Here is a 19,981-nt window from a genome sequence, read left to right as displayed (position 1 = left end):
TTTAATACCACAGCTAATAGTTTGCGTGCCAGAACATTCTATAACAGCATCCCCTTTCATAGACCTAACGTTACATTATTTGAACACCATAATACATCTAGTGCGTACATAATCAATGCAATGATAATAACATCGTCATTGAGATAAAATCACTATGTCTCTAGTCTATTGTCTATGTCTATTGTGCATTGATTGGTATAAAACAGATAGCCTACCTTACTTGTATTAGTTCAAAACAATCAGCTTGCTTGCAAGAGAAAATGTTGCTCTCAAAAAGACCCAAAAAGAAAGGCTGATTTAGAAAATAGAAGTTTCCCTGAAGAATGGACAGAGACATATCATCTTACCACATTTCTCAGATACCTAACCAGTGCGTCTTGTTTGCACCAAAACTGTCTCTGCTTGCAAATTAGTCGATCTGTCATATAATTCCAGTCAATGTAGCCTACATTCAAAAGTTACCTTTCCACCCCAGAGAGAGGCCCGATGCAGAACAATTTAAGCTTTAACTGCTGGCTACTCTTCTGTGGTTTAACCCAACAAGAGAAGGTCACAAGTGAGTCCCTAAAAGCTGCCTGGGTTTAAATATCTTGTATTTTACAGAAAGTATATAGTTCAATTGATAGCTACATAGAGTTCCACATTGTTAGGCTATTAGATTACTTGCCAAGCAAAATATATTTTTTTTCTACACCATGGCCAGCTAACATGTGGAGTGCTGACATGTCTCCTGATGCTGTGGGTTCTGGTCCAAACTGAGCAATGACAAAACCCAAAACAGTTAGTCTTACACAGTTATGCTATTTCCCATGTAAAACATTGAGCAAATCATCACCAGTACTGTATTTTTTCCATTAAAATGTCAGTAAGGCTGAAGGACAAGCTAGGTGGCAACATCCAATCTTGCCATACCTTACATCATGCTTTCACAAATGATTTGTTTATCCAACCGTTTTTTTTTTCTTCATTTCTGTGCTCACTTGTCTATGTTTTGTGTGTGTGTGTGTGTGTGTGTGTGTGTGTGTGTGTGTGTGTGTGTGTGTGTGTGCGTGTGTGCGTGTGTGCGTGTGTGCGTGTGTGCGTGTGTGTGTGTGTGTGCGTGTGTGTGTGTGTGTGCGTGTGCCGAGAGACTCCGGGGAGGGGATTGGCTGTCAGTCATTCAGGGATAAATAGAGAGGCAGAGCTCAGAGTTTGTCAGAAGGCGGACCTGACAGGGTCACACACAGGACCAAGCAGGAGCAGGACCTCAGCATTTTGACCTTTTATTACAAATGGAGAAATATGAAGATGTTCAATATTGTTTTCAAGACAGAAACTCTTCTTGCAGAAAGGCTTTGCTATTGACATCTATCTACGTAACACTGTACATCTTCTTCTCATTGATTTCAGCAGTTACAGTATTTTTGAACATAATTGTGACCATCTCCATCTCTCACTTCAAGCAGCTCCACACTCCAACCAACCTGCTCATCCTCTCTCTGTCTGTGTCAGATCTCCTGGTGGGATTGATTGTGATACCAGTAACGACTGTAGCATTAATGGAACCATGCTGGGTTTTTGGGAAATATTTCTGTGTGTTTTATTTCTACATCACTTGTTTATGTACTTCTTTATCTCTGGGCAGTTTGGTCTTGATATCTATTGATCGCTATGTTGCTGTGTGTGATCCCTTATTGTACCACTCTAAAATAACAATAACAAGAATGATGTGTTGTATATCCATCAACTGGTGTTGTTGTATCATACACAATGCTGTTATTATAAAAAGCTTTGTAAATGTACAAATACCCAGTAGGTGTTTGAAAGAATGTGTTATTGTTGAAGGAATAACCTGGGGTAATATCATTGACTTTATATTTACAATGGTTGTCCCGTGCTCTATTATTATAACACTTTACATGAAAATCTTTGTAGCTGCCAGATCACAGGCCAGAAAGGTATTTTCAAAAGAGGCTGTCAGTGTGTCTGGTGTTAAAACTGTACAGGCAAATAAGTCTGAGAGAAAAGCAACAAAAACTCTGTCTATTGTTGTTTTCACCTATCTAAGTTGTTGGATTCCAATTCAATTTTATTTATTTTTTCTTTTAATTGACAATGTATCATTATTTATCATCAGCTTTCTTCCACTAGTTAATTCCTTAATTAATCCAATCATTTATGCTTTCTTTTATCCATGGTTCAAAGTGACAGCTAAACATATTTTAACTCGGGTGAAGTTAAGGCGTTCATAGTTCCTATGTTGTTATTCCCTAGTTTGACATAATTATGTTATACTGTTTTGTTGTTGTTATTGCTTCTTTCATGTAACAATATATTGACATTACTTCACTGCGTGTTGTCATCATAGATACATGTGGTGTTGATACAGAATGATTTGTCTGGATTGGATTGGAATAGAATGACTTGGAGGAGGCATAAGAAGGCACAAGCTTGTTTTATAAAATACATTGTAGTTATTTTGGGTTGTATATTCCAAATACTAAACTCTGTGGTTGTTCCATATTATTTAATGATAAATTGTATGTAATTATTCAAAAAGTACATTTTGAGGATGTCTGTAGGTTGTTTAACATTACCCTCTAGTGGCTTAATTGGGATACAACGCCTTTAACAAGTGTAGTAAAGTTGAAATGTACAATACTGAATAACCTCATGATATCAGATAACTTCCAGGTCTAAATCAATGGTCTATTGTAGTAGCTGATGGTAAAATGTAAGAAGATGCAATTATGTGTACCACTTTATAATGTTCAGTAATAAACCATTTGTAAGGCATTTACAGTTTGTTCACCATTAATCATTACTCCCACATTAGTTAAATGTTGGTCACCTAGGTATTCTCACATTTACAAATGACTACTATATGGATTAATGATTAAACACAACAGAGCAGGAGACTGAAGTAGACACTTCAACCTCAACATACTGGTTATGAACACTACCACTACTCTCACTACATCACTGCTGCCAGGTCAGGGGTCACGCCAGAGCAGCTCTCTCAGATGCTGTTTACTCTGAATGAATATAGAGATTAGTAAGACTTTATAATAACACTTTGTAATAAACCATTTATAATAGATTAGTAAATAGTTTATTCATCATTCATGTATCATTACTCCCAGATGTGTTTTAGTAAACTAGTTGTTCACACATTTATAAACTACTTTTACAGTCTGTAATAATGATTCATAAGATGTTTAATAAATGTTCATATAAACCATTTACTAATAATTAGTAAAGTATTTTTGAAGTCTCTAATCTAAAGTGAAGACTATTCATACGTTCTTCATACTTCATAAATGTTTTGAGTGATCAGTGTAATTTATCACAAAAAGATGGACATGCTGTTGGTAGACATTCCAGCAGGACCTGATGCTCCTTAAGTTCTCACAATGACCTAGAACATATCAATGATTAAACAATAAGCACACAACACAGAGGATGTTAAAGGAAATATATTGAACATTTTATTCCAAAACTGTCACATTGTTGTAGTAGTGTGCTGAAGGAAGTAACGTGTTTGTCTGAAAATGATAACATTATTGTTTGTTGGCCCTGACTACCTAAACCAAAGTGTGGATTGCAGTCACTCATTAGAGAAGTTCATAGACTGCTTACTGGGTAAGGGAACCAATATCTAAATACCAATTTAACTGAACGTTATGTTTAAAGGGTTACTACCTTTAATACAATACAAGTGAAGTTGTCCAAATACTTATGACTTCTTCAAATGGGAAACTAGATACATAAGTTGTTTTCATATCTAAACAGTCAAACAGATATGCATGAAGAAAAAAACGAATTAAAGGTGACATTGTATAATGTCGCCTTATATGAAACATTTGATCTCAAATCCCTTTTTTTGTTTTACTGCAGAGTGAAACAAAGAGGACATTGATTGCTTTCAGTTTGTGCAGTGGCCAGAAGATGGCAGTATAAATCTAAATCTGTGACAGGAATAACTTGATTTACACTAAGTGTACTAAACATTTCTATGACAGACGGACAAGGCGAATCCAGGGAAAAGCTATGATCCCTTATTCATGTCACTTGTTAAATCCACTTCAATCATTGTAGCTGAAGGGGAGGAGACAGGTTAAATAAGGATTTTTAATCCTTGAGACATTTGAGACATGGATTGTGTGTGTGCTATTCAGTGGGCGAATAGGCAAGACAAAATATTTAAGTGCCTTTGAATGGGGTATGGTAGTAGGTGCTAGGCGCACCGGTTTGAGTGTGTCAAGAACTGCAACGCTGCTGGGTGTTTCACGATGAACAGTTTCCCGTGTGTATCAAGAATGGTCCGTCACCCAAAGGACATCCAGCCAACTTGACACAACTCTGGGAAACATTGGAGTCAACATAGGCCAGCATCCCTGTGGAACACTTTCGACACCTTGTAGAGTCCATGCCCAATGAATTGAGGCTGTTCTGAGGGCAACTCATTATTAGGAAGGGGTTCTTAATGTACATCTCCCTGAATTATATGTACATCTACCTCAATTACCTCATACCCCTGCACATCGACTCGGTACTGGTAGCCTGTGTATCACAGGAGGCTGGTGGTTCCATAATTGGGGAGGACGGGCTTGTGGGAATGGCTGGAGCGGTATAAATAGACCGGTATAAAATACATCCAACACATGGTTTCCAGGTGTTTGATGCCATTCCATTTACTCCGTTCCAGCCATTATTATGAGCCGTCCTCCCCTCAGCAGCCTCCACTGCCGGTGTATATAGGCAAGTTATTGTTACTCCTGTATTTATTCCTCGTGTTATTATGTTTCTATTATTCTCTCTACATTGTCGGGAAGTAAGGAAACATGTCACTGTTAGTCTACACCTTTGATTTTATTTACTTAATTTGATTAGGCTAATAGAAATCCTCTATTTTCTTTAATGGTTTTTAATTAGAGCATCATTGTTTATTATTTATTTATTATTGGTTAATGTCATAGTCATTGTATCATTTAAAATGCAAAGTGCTGGAGAACAGAGACAAAATAACCAAAAATAGTTTTGGAGCTCACTGAGTGTACAAAACGTTAGGAACTCATTCCTAATATTGACTTGCACCCCCTTTTTCCCTCAGAATGGCCTCAATTCATTGGGGGAATGGACTTTACAAGGAGTCAAGTGTTCCAAAGGGATGCTGGCCTATGTTGACTCCAATGCTTCCCATAGTTGTGTCAAGTTGTCTGGATGTCCTTTGGGTGGTGGACCATTCTTGATACACACGGGAAACTGTTGAGCGTGAAAAACCCAGCAGCGTTGCAGTTCTCGACACAAACCGGTGTGCCTGGCACCTACTACCATACCCCGTTGAAAGGCACTTTAAATTTGTGTCTTGCCAATTCACCCTCTGAATGGTACACATACACAATCCATGTCTCAATTTTCTCAAGACGTAAAAATCCTTCTTTAACCTGTCTCCTCCCCTTCCTCTACAGTGAATGAAGTGGATTTAACAAGTGACATCAATAAGGGATCCTAGCTTTCACCTGGATTCACCTGGTCAGTCTATGTCATGGAAAGTGCAATGTTTTGTATACTCAGTGTATATTTTCCATGTCCTTGTTCAGCCATGACTCCGAGAAACACAGGATATTACAGTTCTTCAGGTCCCGGTGATAGGATAGTCTCGAACAGAGTTCGTCCAGTTCAGTGGAGGCTCCTCAGAAGAGGAAGGGGAGGACCATCCTCCTCAGTGAAATTCATAAAAATAAAAATGGTAAAACATTAAAAAAGTGATCCTTTTTAGATTAAACTATACTAAATATAATCACATCACCAAATAATTTATTAAAACACTATATTTTGCAAAGGTCTACATTAGCCTCAACAGCACTCTGTAGGGTAGCACTCTGTAGGGATGCTATGTTAGCTAGCTGGTTATGACTATCCAACTGTCACGCCATGATCATAGAGAGCCCTTGGTTCTCTATGGTGTTCTAGGTCAGGAGGTGACTAGGGGGGGTGTACTAGTTTTCCTATTTCTATGTTGGTGTACTTGGTATGGTTCCCAATTAGAGGCAGCTGAATATCATTGTCTCTAATTGGGGATCATACTTAAGTTCTCCATTGTTCCCACCTGGGTTGTGGGATATTGTTTGTGTTTGTGCTGGTTGCACCACGTAAGTCACGTTTTGTTGCTTGTTTATTGTTTTTGTTTGAAAGTTTCACTTAAATAAAAGATGTGGAACTCAACACACGCTGTCCGTCCATTACAACAACCGTGACAGAATATCCCACCACGAAAGGACCAAGCAGCGTACAATGGAGGGAAAAGTGAGTTGGACCTGGGAAGAGATAATGGGAGGTTGCGAGACCCTTCCTTGGCGGGAGTCGCAGAGTAATCGGGAAGGACAGCGACAACACCGGGGGCCGCGGCCACAGAAACCCCAAGATTTTTTTGGGGGGGGGCCACATGGAGCTGGCGGTCGAGCAGCGGGGAGTGCCAGAGCCTGTTTGGGAGTCGGTGGAGGAATTCGATGAAAGATACCGGAGAGAGGTGGTAGCGAGGAGTATGCTGCAGCGCAGGCGTGCTGAAGAGCGTGACACCAGTCTGGTGCCATCTGCACCGGTTTCACGCATCTGGCCTCCAGTGCGCCTCCCCAGTCCGGTACGTCCTGTGCCGGTTCCTCGCACTCGCCCTGAAGAGCGAGTCATCAGTCTGGTGCCATCTGTGCCAGCTCCCCGCACTCACCCTGAAGAGCCAGAGACCGTCAGGGAGGCGATGGAGAAGTTGGGAGAGAGATGTTAGTTTGGTGTGTTCGGCACATCATTGGCCCTGAAGACCGTGTTACCAGTCTCGTACAACCTGTGCCGGCTCCATGCATCAGGCCTCCAGTGCACCTCCCCAGTCCGGTACGTCCTGTGCCTGCTCCCCGCACTCGCCCTGAAGAGCGTGTCACCAGTCCGGTGCAACCTGTGCCGGCTCCATGCATCTGGCCTCCAGTGCACCTCCCCAGTCCGGTACGTCCTGTGCCTGCTCCCCGCACTCGCCCTGAAGAGCGTGTCACCAGTCCGGTGCAACCTGTGCCGGCTCCATGCATCTGGCCTCCAGTGCACCTCCCCAGTCCGGTACGTCCTGTGCCTGCTCCCCGCACTCGCCCTGAAGAGCGTGTCACCAGTCCGGTGCCACCTGTGTCGGCTCCACGCACCAGGCCTCCGGTGCGCCTCCCCAGTCCGATACGTCCTGTGCCTGCTCCCCGCACCCGCCCTGAAATGTGTGTCACCAGTCCGGTGCCACCTGTGCCAGCTCCACGCACCAGGCCTCCAGTGCGCCTCCCCAGCCCGATACGTCCTGTGCCTGCTCCCCGCACCCGCCCTGAAATGTGTGTCACCAGTCCGGTGCCACCTGTGCCAGCTCCACGCACCAGGCCTCCAGTGCGCATCCCCAGTCCGGTACGTCCTGTGCCGGCTCCCCACACCCGCCCTGAAGTGGGTGTCATCAGTCCGGTGCAACCTGCGCCGGTGCCCAGTCCAGGCATGGTGTCCAGTCCCGCTCCATGGCAGGGGCCTTCCTCTGCGCCGGTGCCCAGTCCAGGCACGGTGTCCAGCCCAGCTCCATGGCCGGAGCCTTCCTCTGCGCCGGTGCCCAGTCCAGGCACGGTGTCCAGCCCAGCTCCATGGCCGGAGCCTTGCTCTGCGCCGGTGCCCAGTCCGGGACGGCGGCCAACCCAGCTCCATGGCCGGAGCCTTCCTCTGCACCGGTGCCCAGTCCAACTAACACGTTAGTTCTATTAGCTATGCTGACTATGACATTACTTTAGCTAATATGGTGACAACAATCTAGGCTGTGTGTGGCATTTTGTCTTGGATTTTTTTTTTGGCCAGGTCACATACAGCTGATGTGTTGTGCATTGAAGTCCACAAGCAGAGGAGGAGAGCGCATGGTTGCGAGAAGGAATACAACGTGGCTGTGTGTTTACGTGTGATCAGGGGTGTATTCATTCTGCCGATTCTGTTGAAAAACGTTTCTTAAGTGGAAGCAAACGGAACAAAACGGGGATAAACATACTTGAATTTGTCCGATAGAAACTCTTGTTTGCAACTGTTGGACTAATGATTACATCCTATATCAGCTTGATGCAGGCAAGAGTGTGCAAGGCGGTATTGAATGTCACTGTCTGTCCATGTGTCAAATTTGTCTCTCTGTCCTATGTGCACCTGCGTTGTAAACTGTCATTCATAGGCTAGGTTGTAGCGACCTCATGATGGGTATAGGGAACATTTGAGTATCATGTAGTAGCCTAAACCTGTCCATGTTACATTGAGCTGGGTGAGTGGAATATGAATGACAGTCCTTCAATATGCTGTAATAGAAATAAGGCCATGCGCATGACATCTTTTTGTCATCCCTCATCTTTAAACTGCACTGACCGTCACTGGTCCAGTTTGTATCGTAGTGATTGTACGTTCGCCAATAAAATGGAGGGTAGAGGCAGTTTACTTACTCGTCGACGTAGTCACGTCAGGGGTCCAGCTCATTTTCCTCTTTTGCTCGGTTTCTTCCTCTTTCAAGTCACAAGGGTTAGGGCCTGGTCCAGAGTGAGCAGTATGTCCACTCTGCCGACTCGTTGAAGTAGAAATCGTCCAAATCGAGGTTAGTGATCCTGTTCTGATGCCCAGAAGCTCTTTTCGGTCATAGGAAATGAAAATATTATGTACAAAAAAGTTAAGATCAGTGTAAAAAAACACAATATAGCTGAATTGGTTAGGAACCTGTAAAATGGCAACTATCCACTGCAGCACCATCCTTTTTTAATACATGTGTAGATTGCATCTCACATTCCAGTGTTGTAATTTGTAAACAAGGCTACATGCAATTTCTCTTAATGTGACTCCATACAGGCAATGGCAATGTCCGCTTTAGGTTTAATGCTGGGAACCACTTGTGGATTTGACAGCTCTAATGCAGTTCCACCTCCGACACCGTCAAAACATCAGCAATGTTTTGTGGATATGGGCCCAATTTTCTAACATAGGTCTATAGTATTGCAATACATGATTGTCTCACCTGAGCTTCAAAACCAAAAGGTTACGTGTCTTGATTGTCGACAAATAACCAGTCATTAGCATCAGCGCACAAAGGCAGACATGCATATCCACATTAGTATATACAAAGCATCTCAGAAAAGGTCCTAGGAATCCTGTTAGGCATATTTGTTAACAACTTGACGCATGAAGTCAACACTGTGTATCACATTGTTAAAAAAATATGCCTAAATTGGGCAATTAAAGGCATCTAGGGCTTATGTTCACTTTGTGTTCTAAGAAAATTATAGATATTTCAAACGTTGATTGCAACGTTGTATGCAGCATTATTTGCAGGCGACTTGATACCTACTGTGCCAACGCGATTTAGAGTTAAACAGTGTGTTGACATAACGGTAATATTGTGAAAATTCCGCTTTTAAAAACCATCAGAATTAGTTTAAAAAAGGTCATGCATGCATATTAGGCAATAATTAGGCATCAATTACGAGTAGGCAAAGCGATTGTGTTAGGCAAAAATGATATCAACGTTTTTATCATTCTAACATTTAATGTACATTTAATGTACTCCTCCTCTCCTCTGTATGTACCTGTCTGAAGCCTGCTATGGAGTTCAAAGTTGGCGATGCCTCATCGCGACAATGTCAGTGAGCTTCATCACTATCTTTCCTTTGCGGTACCTCAAATTGTCATGATTACCATCTGAGAAACTTTTATGAGTTGATTTTAATCATTGTCTGAGCAGTGTCTTAACATCCTAAAACCTGCTCTGAGCTGGGAGTTTTTTTGTCTTAAAACAGTTTTTTAATCCTAGGAGATTTTCTGAGATGATTTGTGGATAAGGCCATTGTACTCCAGAGAAGTGACATGATATCCATACTTGGTATTGGCTGCGAACATGATTGATTTTCATCAAAAAATGAATGTGTAAAACTGAGTTTATTTTTGTATCCTGCATTTTGAAAATGCATAGCCGTTTATGGCTGTAGGCTTAATTACATTTTCTCGAGGTTTGAACCACTCAATTTTGGGGGTCGCGGGGCTAGAGGTTTGAGAACCCACTGCTCTAACTAACCACCATATACTAAAATATCCACACAAGCCACTAGCCAGCCAGCCATATATTATGAGTTAAAAAATAATAAATATTAGGCTATATTATGAAGTGATTATTTAAGAGCATAGAAGATAAATCACAATCAGTAAAAACATTTTTTAGCTAGCTAACTTGCAGATTTACATTAGTCGTCTCCTCAATGATCAACTGATAGCCTATCCTCTTTTCCCATGTCAATCATGTCTTTAGGAGGCACTGTAAACTAGCTTGCTTACAATTTGTGATGAGAAATACATGTAAAAAAGTTTGCTACAGATGCAGTTAGTATGTTCTGGTATTTATTTTATTTTGATCACCTGCCCCCTGAAAGGTTTGTGGAATGCCCCTCAGCAGCATAGGGTTCACAGATGAAAGAACTGTCTCCTTCCTCTATGCAAGACATACAGTGCAGTGCTCCAGTTTCCCTGCCTGCCTGCATTCCTAGTCTCATATTCAGGAGATCTCTGCTCTACTCTGCTCTGGGCTTTGACTGGGACCGGTGCCTCCGCGCTGCCTACTCCTGCGTGTAGATGGGGCTGGGGACAGGGATAAAAGATACAGACGACTGGTGGTATCTGGGGTGGATGGATGGAGCTGGGCTTGTTTCATGCCTTTGCTGTTTGGCATCCGCCCACCTTCTCCCTGGATCCACTGGCAAGAAGAGAAGTCTCATACGCCTTGTGTTCTGTGGGACTGAGATGTGGAAATCACACTCTGCCTTGGCAGCATAAGAACAGAACCTTTCTGGAGGCTTAGAGAGAGCATGAAAAATAGTGTGTGAGAGAGAGAGAGAGAGACAAAGATCATACTTTTTGGAGAAATGTCCTCGGGTCTGATGAAACAAAAATAGAACTGTTTGGCCATAATGACCATCGTTGTGTTTGGAGGAAAAAGGGGGAGGCTTGCAAGCCGAAGAACACCATCCCAACCGTGAAGCATGGGGGTGGCAGCATCATGTTGTGGGGGTGCTTTGCTGCAGGAGGGACTGGTGCACTTCACAAAATAGATGGCATCATGAGGCAGGAAAATGATGTGGATATATTGAAGTAACATCTTAAGACATCAGTCAGGAAGTTAAAGCTTGGTCGCAAATGGGTCTTCCAAATGGACAATGACCCCAAGCATACTTCCAAAGTTGTGGCAAAATGGCTTAAGGACCTCAAAGTCAAGGTATTGGAGTGGCCAACACAAAGCCCTGACCTCAATCCTCTAGACAATTTGTGGGCAGAACTGAAAAAGCGTGTGCGAGCAAGGAGGCCTACAAACCTGACTCAGTTACACCATCTCTGTCAGGAGGAATGGGCCAAAATTCACCCAACTTATTGTGGGAAGCTTGTAGAAGGCTACCCAAAATGTTTGACTCAAGTTAAACAATGTAAGGCCATGCTACCAAATATTAATTTAGTGTATGTAAACTTCTGACCCACTGGGAATGTGATGAAAGAAATAAAAGCTGAAATAAATGATTTTCTGACATTTCACATTCTTAAAATAAAGTGGTGATCCTAACTGACCTAAGACAGGGAATTGTTCATATAATTAAATGTGAGTTTAAATATATTTGGCTAATGGGTATGGAAACTTCCTAATTCAACTGTACATGTAGGTAGAGTTATTTAAATGACTATGCATAGATTATAAACAGAGAGTAGCAGCAGTGTAAAAGAGGCGGGGAGACAATGCAAAAAGTCTGGGTATCCATTTGATTAGCTGTTCAGCAGTCTTATGGCCTTGGGATAGAAGCTTTTAAGAAATATTTTGGACCCAGGCCTGGCGGTCCGGTACCGCTTGCCATAAGATAGCAGAGAGAACATTCTATGACTAGGGTGGCTGGAGTCTTTGACAATTTTTAGGGCCTTCCTCTGACACCGCCTGGTATCGAGGTCCTGGATGGCAGGAAGCTTGGCCTTGCAGGAAGCTCCGCCTTGCGTTCGGAGGCCGAGCAGTTTCCATACCAGGCAGTGATGCAACCAGTCAGGATGCTCTCGATGGTGCAGCTGTCACGACTTCCACCGAAGTCGGCCCCTCTCCTTGTTCGGGTGGTGTTCGGCGGTCGACGTCACCGGCTTTCTAGTCACCACCGGTTTCATTTTCGTTTTGTTTTGTCTGTATTACACACACCTGGTTTCAATTCCCATATCATGTTCCTTATTTAACCCTCTTGCATACCTTTCTGTTCTGTCCGTGATTGTTGGTGTCTTAGTGGTTGTTGTAGGTGTTAGTTTGTATGTATTTTCCTTATTGGAATATTGCTTGTTTGTTTTATTGAGTAAACTCAGTTGTTTAGCTCTAACCTGTGTCCTGCGCCTAACTTTGCTACATCTCTGCACCGAATCGCTGACAGCAGCTGTAGAATTTTTTTGAGGATCTGAGGACCCACGCCAAATCTTTTCAGTCTCTTTAGAGGAAATAGGCTTTGTCATGCCCTCTTCACAACTGTCTTGGTGTCTTTGGACCATGATAGTTTGTTGGTGATGTGGACACCAAGGAACTTGAAGCTCTCAACCTGGCACCACACGGCCAGGTCTCCCACCTCCTTCCTATAGGCTGTCTCATCGTTGTCGGTGATCAGGCCTACCACTGTTGGTTGTGTCATCTGCAAGCTTAGTGATGGTTTTGGAGTTTTGCCTAGCCCTGCAGTCATAAGTGAACAGGAGTACAGGAGGGGACTAAGCACGCACCACTGAGGGGCCACTGTGTTGAGGATCAGCGTGGCGGATCTGTTGTTACCTACCCACCTGAAGGCGGCCCGTCAGGAAGTCCAGGATCCAGTTGCAAAGGGAGGTGTTTAGTCCCAGGGTACTTAGCTTATTGATGAGCTTTGAGGGCACTATGGTGTTGAACGCTGAGCTGTAGTCAATGAATATCATTCTCACACCGTGTTGAGGATCAGTGTGTCGGATGTGTTGTTACTTACCCTTACCACATGGAGGCGACCCGTCAGGAAATCCATTATGAGCATTTTAAATGGGAAAATATAGTGGGGGTGATTATTTGGTCACTTAAAGGTTATTATACATGAGAAATAGGATAACTGTGCAAGACTAACTGTTTTTGCTGATGCCAATGCTCAGTTGGAACATACTCCACAACCTCAGGAAATTAGACGGCATGCCACACGTCAGCTGGCTAGTTTAGGAAAACTGACAGTAAGGAAGTTGATGAGATGGCATAACTTGATGGTGTATGTGCTTATAGCACATTCAATCATAATTAATATTGGGATTGCATAGAAACATTCCATAGACTTAAAAGATGTCCATCTGAACTGAATTATGAACCATATTTCTTCAAGTTGACGGAGACTTTGCCTCAGTTACATCATGGGGACAAATAATGTTTGTCAGACATCAGAACAACCAAACTGTGTTCTGACTCAATGTTTTTTTAATGTGACTAAGAAACGTGACTAAGAAATGTGAGCATGCGCAGACCAGCTGTCTGATGTGTTTACGGACATATTCAATCGCTCCCTATCCCAGTCTGTAGTCCCTACATGCTTCAAGATGGCTACCATTGTTCTTGTACCCAAGAAGGCAAAAATACCTAAACTAAATGACTATCGCCCCGTAGCTCTCACTTCTGTCATCATGAAGTGCTTTGAAAGACTAGTCAAGGATCATATCACCTCCACCTTACCGGCCACCCTAGACCCACTTCAGTTTGTATACCGCCCTAACAGGTCCACAGACGACGCAAACGCCATCACACTGCACACTGCCCTATGCCATCTGGACAAAAGGAATACCTATGTAAGAATGTTGTTAATTGACTACAGCTCAGCATTCAACACCATAGTACCCTCCAAGCTCATCATCAAGCTGGAGGCCCTGGTTCTCAACCCCAACCTGTGCAATTGGGTCCTGGACTTTCTGACGGGCCGCCCCCAGGTGGTGAAGGTAGGAAACAACATTTCCACTTCGCTGACCCTCAACACTGGGGCCCGATCAAGGGTGTGTGCTCATCCCCCTCCTGTACTCCCCACGACTGCATGGCAATGCAAGCCTCCAACTCAATCATCAAGTATGCAGACGACACAACAGTAGTGGGCTTGACTACCAACATCAACGAAACAGCCTACAAGGAGGAGGTTAGGGCACTCGGCGTGTGGTGTCAGGAAAACAACCTCTCACTCAACGTCAACAAAACAAAACAAAGGAGATGATCATTGGACTTCAGGAAACAGCAGAGGGAGCACTCCCCTATCCACATTGAAGGGACAGCAGTGGAGAAGGTGGAAAGTTTTAAGTTCCTCGGTGTACACATCACAGACAAACTGAAATGGTCCACCCACACAGACAATGTGGAGAAGAAGGCACAACAGCGCCTCTTCAAACTCAGGAGGCTGAAGAAATGTGTCTTGTCACCCAAAACCCTGACAAACTTTTACAGATGCACAATCGAGAGCATCCTGTCGGGCTGTATCTCAGCTTGGACGGCAACTGCACCGCCCTCAACCGCATGGCCCTCCAGAGGGTGGTGTGGTCTGCATAACGCATCACCGGGGGCAAACTACATGCCCTCCATGACAGCTACAGCACCGATGTCACAGGAAGGCCAAAATATTCATCAAGGACATCTACCACCCGAGCCACTGCCTGGTCACACCGGTACCATCCAGAAGGCGAGGACAGTACAGGTCCATCAAAGCTGGGACCGAGATGCCGAATAACAGATTCAATCTCAAGGACTTCAGACTGCTAAAAAGCAATCATTAACTCATTAACGCTGCCTACATTTGAGACCCAATCACTGGCCACTTTAATCAATGGATCACTAGTCACTTTAAACAATACCACTTTAAATAATGCCACTTTAGTAATGTTTACATATCTTACATTACGCATATCACATGCATATACTGTATTTTATACCATCTATTGCACCTTGCCTATGCCGCTCGGCCATCGCTCATCCATATACTTATACGTACATATTCTCATTCACCCCTTTAGATTTCTGTGTATTAGGTAGTCATTGGAGAATTTTTTGATTACTTGTTAGATTTCTGTGTATTAGGTAGTTGTTGGGGAATTGTTAGATTACTTGTTAGATTTCTGTGTATTAGGCAGTTGTTGGGGAATTGTTAGATTACTTATTAGATATTACTGCACAGTCGGAACAAGAAGCACAAGCATTCCGCTACACTCACATTAACATCTGCTAACCATGTGTATGTGACAAGTGCAATTTGATTTGATTTGATTTGAAAATCTTGTTGAGATTAGTAAAAATGCTATACAAATTGCCATTCTATAATGGTGTTGCTGGTTTGACCTTGTTGACTTCTCAATTGCCTGGTAGAGTTCGGTTATTTCCCCCAAAATTATATTGGAAATTTCTATTTTATTTGTTAGTAATAGGAATTTAAGATAAAACATTTTTCATCATGTTTTTCAAGAAGAGACAGTTGAAGGTAAAAGAACCATGATCGTAAGGTTCTAATTGAAACCTTTATGTTGCCATAAAGAACCCTTTCATAAGGTTTTATAAAGGTTCTGGGAACTGGTGACAGGTTGTCACTTATCAAACCAATCAACTATTTTGCATAGATGGAGCTCCAAACAGAGGTTATGTTTCTGAAAAATGTTCAGCAACAAGCTAGCTATCATAAGATACAAAACTAACGGCAAGCGTTAGAAGCCAGCCCTGCCATTGAAATGCAAAATGTGAAACTGAAGTTCTTTAGGCTTCCAATATTCAAGACAACAAAATAAGATTTGGAAGGATGGCCTTGTGAAACTACAGGACACATCATGGCATGTGTCATTTGGCCAGTGCATAAGACAATAACAGTCAGGCAGTTGATAAGACGGAACATCTTTATGGTGTATGTTCTTGTTATGTTCTGTTAATTACTGATGTCCCCTTTAAGAATGGAGCACCCTTGGTCATGCGCAGTGTTGTTCTATGTTATTCTGGTACTAACTGATTCCAGTAAAATGTGAAGCTCCAGTACCATTCTTGTATTCAGAGTCTTTCTTATTATATAAATAAGTAATAAGAGCTAAGACACTACAATGGCGACGAGGATGATTACCTGCAGTGTGCATCACGAATGCATATGGAGCTCGTAGGAAGAGAGGAAGATTTTGACCCTGTAGCACAACAGCTAGCAAGCAGTGACGACGAGGGGAGAGCTAACGAGAACGAGGCGGCAGATCAAAGACCCGTGGAGCCAGAGGTAAAGAAAATGGCTAGCATCGGGAAAATAGATGTGTTTGATGACACGCAAGAAAACTGGGCAACTTACATTGAACGACTGGAACAGTACTTCATTGCAAACGACATTGCTGATAACAAGAGAGTACCAGCGTTGTTGAGTTTAATTGGCCCAAAAACGTACAGTTTGCTAAGAGATCTGACTGCCCCTCTGAAGCCCTCAAATAAAACATTCACAGAGATTGTGGAGATATTGCAAAATCACCTATCACCTAAACCACTCCTCATCGCGGAACGTTTTCGTTTCCACAAGAGAGATCAGAATGAGGGTGAGGGTGTTAGTACATATGTAGCAGAGTTGAAGAAACGGTCTGAACATTGCCAGTTTGGAGAGAACCTAAATGACACATTAAGGGATAGATTTGTTTGTGGACTGAAACATGAACACATTCAAAAACGTTTGCTCACAGAATCAGATCTCACGTTTGCAAAGGCTGTTGAAATTGCTGTGACTATGGAAATCGCGACGAAAGATGCATTTGAGTTGCAAAGTAAAAGAAATACTGACCTATCACAGACTTCCCTGCACAAGTTTTCGCGCAGCCGACAGCGCCCCCGTGTGGCCGAAAAATGCAACAGGTGTGACAGAGATGGTCACAGAGCAGAGGACTGCCGTTTCAAAGACGAAATTTGTCACAAATGCAGTAGAAGGGGGCACATTCAAAGAGCATGCAGAGCAAAATTCAGTCACAACAGGAAAACTGAGAAAATTAAAGGGTCTGTGAATGTACTAGCAGAGAACAGTGGCAGTGATTCAGATGAACGATTAATTGGTACAATGGAGTTAAACACAGTGACTTCTCCCAGCAGTAGCATAATATGGGTGACACCAGATATCGAAGGCAAACCCCTCAAAATGGAGCTGGACACAGGATCTGCAGTGTCTATAATTTCCACTACTGTCTACAAGGAGCACTTCAAAGCTATCAAGCTGAAGAACACAAATGTGTTGCTGAAGACCTACTCAGGAGAGAGATTGAGCCCAATGGGGGCGTTGCAGGTCAGAGTGAGCTATGGGGGGCAAACACAGCAGTTACAGCTGTATGTCGTGCCTGGAACTGGCCCCCCATTATTTGGCAGGGAATGGCTTTCAAAAATAAAGCTGAACTGGTGTGATTTGAAAATGCTCCACACGTTCCAGTCCAAAGAGAAAGACACAGACCAAACACTGGAACACTTGCGGAAGAAATACAACACAGTTTTCAGTGATCAGATGGGAACAGTAAAAGGCTTCACAGCAAAACTTGTACTGAGAGATGACGCAACCCCAAAATTCTGCAAAGCCAGATCGGTTCCATACTCCCTGAGACCAAAGGTGGAAGCGGAAATCGATCGCTTGCAGGATACAGGGATCCTGACGAAAGTGGACAGAAGCGAATGGGCCACACCCATAGTTCCTATTGTGAAGAAAGACGGGTCTGTTAGAATGTGTGGGGACTTCAAGGTAACTGTGAATTCAATGTTGCATGTGGACCAATACCCCTTGCCACGTCTGGAGGACATCTTTGCTGCACTAGCTGGTGGGAAGCACTTCAGTAAAATCGATCTGAAACAGGCTTACCTGCAGCTACCGGTTGAAGAGAGCTCCAAACAGTACCTGACAATAAACACACACAAAGGTCTATACAGGTATAACCGCCTGGTTTTTGGCATCGCATCGGCCCCAGCCATTTGGCAACGAACTATTGACCAGATTTTGCAAGGAATCCCAGGAACCCAGTGTATCCTGGATGACATGATCATAACAGGACGCACCGACAAAGAACACCTGGCTAACCTGGAAGAGGTCCTGAAAAGACTGAAAGAGTATGGTCTACAGGCAAACTTACAGAAGTGTGAGTTCTTCAAAGACAAGATTGTCTTCTGTGGACATGAAATTGACCGCAATGGATTGCACAAAACACAGGACAAAATCGAGGCAGTGGTACAGGCACCACGACCACAAAATATCACAGAAGTGCGATCTTTTGCGGGACTGATCAATTACTACAGAAGATTCCTCCCAAACCTTTCAGCAGTACTCCAGCCTCTAAATCAGCTCCTGGAAAAGAATAGGACATGGCGGTGGACAGAACAGTGTGAAAATGCATTTCTGGAGGCAAAACGGCTCATCACATCTGAACAGGTCCTGATGCATTACGACCCTGAACTGCCAGTGAAATTGGCTTGTGATGCGTCCCCTTATGGCTTAGGGGCCGTCCTTTCACACACACTGAAAGATGGGTCAGAGAGGCCAGTTGCATTCGCGTCACGAACATTGAACGATGCAGAGAAAAACTACTCACAAATCGACAAAGAAGCACTGGCGCTAGTGTGGGGCGTCAAGAAATTCCACGCATACCTATATGGCAAGCGTTTCACACTGGTTACGGATCACCAGCCGTTGCTTTCCATTTTCAGTCCAAAGAAAGGCATTCCGGCAATGACAGCAGCCAGGTTACAGCGATACGCCTTATTCCTTGCCAGTCATATGTATGACATTGAGTTTAAGCCGTCGTCCCTCCACACAAATGCAGATGGATTATCCAGACTGCCGTGTACAAGAGAAAGACAAAGGAGTGTGGATGCAGTGGACATTTTCCATACCGCTCAGCTCGAGGCACTACCGGTCACAAGCACAGTTATCAAACAGGAGACAAGGAAAGATGTGACCTTGTCAAAAGTGTACACCTACACCATGTCAGGATGGCCAGCTACTGGCAGAAAGGAGCTGACTCCGTATTTCCAGCGGAGAAATGAAATTACAACGTACCAAGGATGTTTGATGTGGGGAATGAGAGTCATGATACCCCAGAAATGCCAACATCAGGTTTTGCAGCAACTACATGAAGGTCATGTTGGAATTGTCAAAATGAAGCTGCTCGCAAGGAGCCACTTCTGGTGGCCAGGTCTGGATCAACAGATAGAAAATATGGCAAAGAACTGTAGCGGATGTTTGGAAACCCTTCACATGCCTGCTCCTGTCCCAGTCCACCCTTGGGAATGGCCCACAGAGCCATGGCAGAGAATTCATGTGGACTACGCTGGTCCCTTTGAAAAGCACATGTTTCTGGTTATAGTTGATGCCCATTCCAAATGGCCAGAGGTGTTTTGCACTGACTCCTCCACCTCAGCTCAGACGATAGAGTGTCTCAGAACAACGTTTGCACGCTTCGGATTGCCTCTGCAGCTAGTAAGTGACAACGTGCAAGCTTTTGTAAGTGACGAGTTTACAAGATTCATGTCAGTAAATGGAATCAAACACTCAACCTCAGCTCCGTACCACCCTGCCACCAATGGGCTGGCAGAACGCTTTGTGCAAACCCTAAAGCAAGGACTCCGTGCAGCAAAACGAGACGAAGGGACTTTGCAAACAAAACTGGCCAAGTTCCTGGTCTCCTACCGAAACACCCCACATGCCACGACAAATGAAAGCCCAGCAGCACTGATGTTCGGGAGGCCTCTCCGCACACGGCTGGACATCATGAAGCCTAACAGGCGTAATGAAGTGCTGAACAAACAAGCCAAGATGCTCTCCGGTGGCCGGGAGCGCCATCTCCAAACAGGACAGGAAGTGATGGTGCGAGACTACAGAGGAGGAGGGAAATGGACAAGAGGGACCGTACATACACAAACGGGACCCAGAACTTACCAGGTTCAAGTGAGCCCAGACATAATGTGGCG

General features: G+C 43.7%; 1 protein-coding gene across 1 annotated transcript; it reads left to right on the top strand.

Annotated features, from left to right (window-relative positions):
* Positions 1-708: 708 nt before the first annotated feature.
* On the top strand, positions 709-2,231 carry LOC120063667 (trace amine-associated receptor 5-like). Its single transcript, XM_039013962.1, has 3 exons — positions 709-738; positions 1,443-1,713; positions 1,915-2,231. Exons 1-3 carry the CDS (start codon positions 709-711, stop codon positions 2,229-2,231), a joined length of 618 nt encoding a protein of 205 aa, XP_038869890.1.
* The last annotated feature ends 17,750 nt before the right edge of the window (positions 2,232-19,981 follow it).

The sequence above is a fragment of the Salvelinus namaycush genome, chromosome 19 (assembly GCF_016432855.1).
Source record: "Salvelinus namaycush isolate Seneca chromosome 19, SaNama_1.0, whole genome shotgun sequence".
Lineage (NCBI taxonomy): Eukaryota > Metazoa > Chordata > Actinopteri > Salmoniformes > Salmonidae > Salvelinus > Salvelinus namaycush.
The sequence above is the reverse complement of the archived record's forward strand: the minus strand, read 5'-3'. Positions and strand labels throughout refer to the sequence as shown.

Bases quoted from the DNA above. Each gene is read 5' to 3' on its own strand.
- LOC120063667 (XM_039013962.1), top strand. From the start codon at position 709: ATGTGGAGTGCTGACATGTCTCCTGATGCT. The intron at 739-1,442 runs GTGGGTTCTGGT...TCTCACTTCAAG, and splicing joins CTGACATGTCTCCTGATGCT to CAGCTCCACACTCCAACCAA. The intron at 1,714-1,914 runs GTATATCCATCA...AAATCTTTGTAG, and splicing joins AATAACAAGAATGATGTGTT to CTGCCAGATCACAGGCCAGA.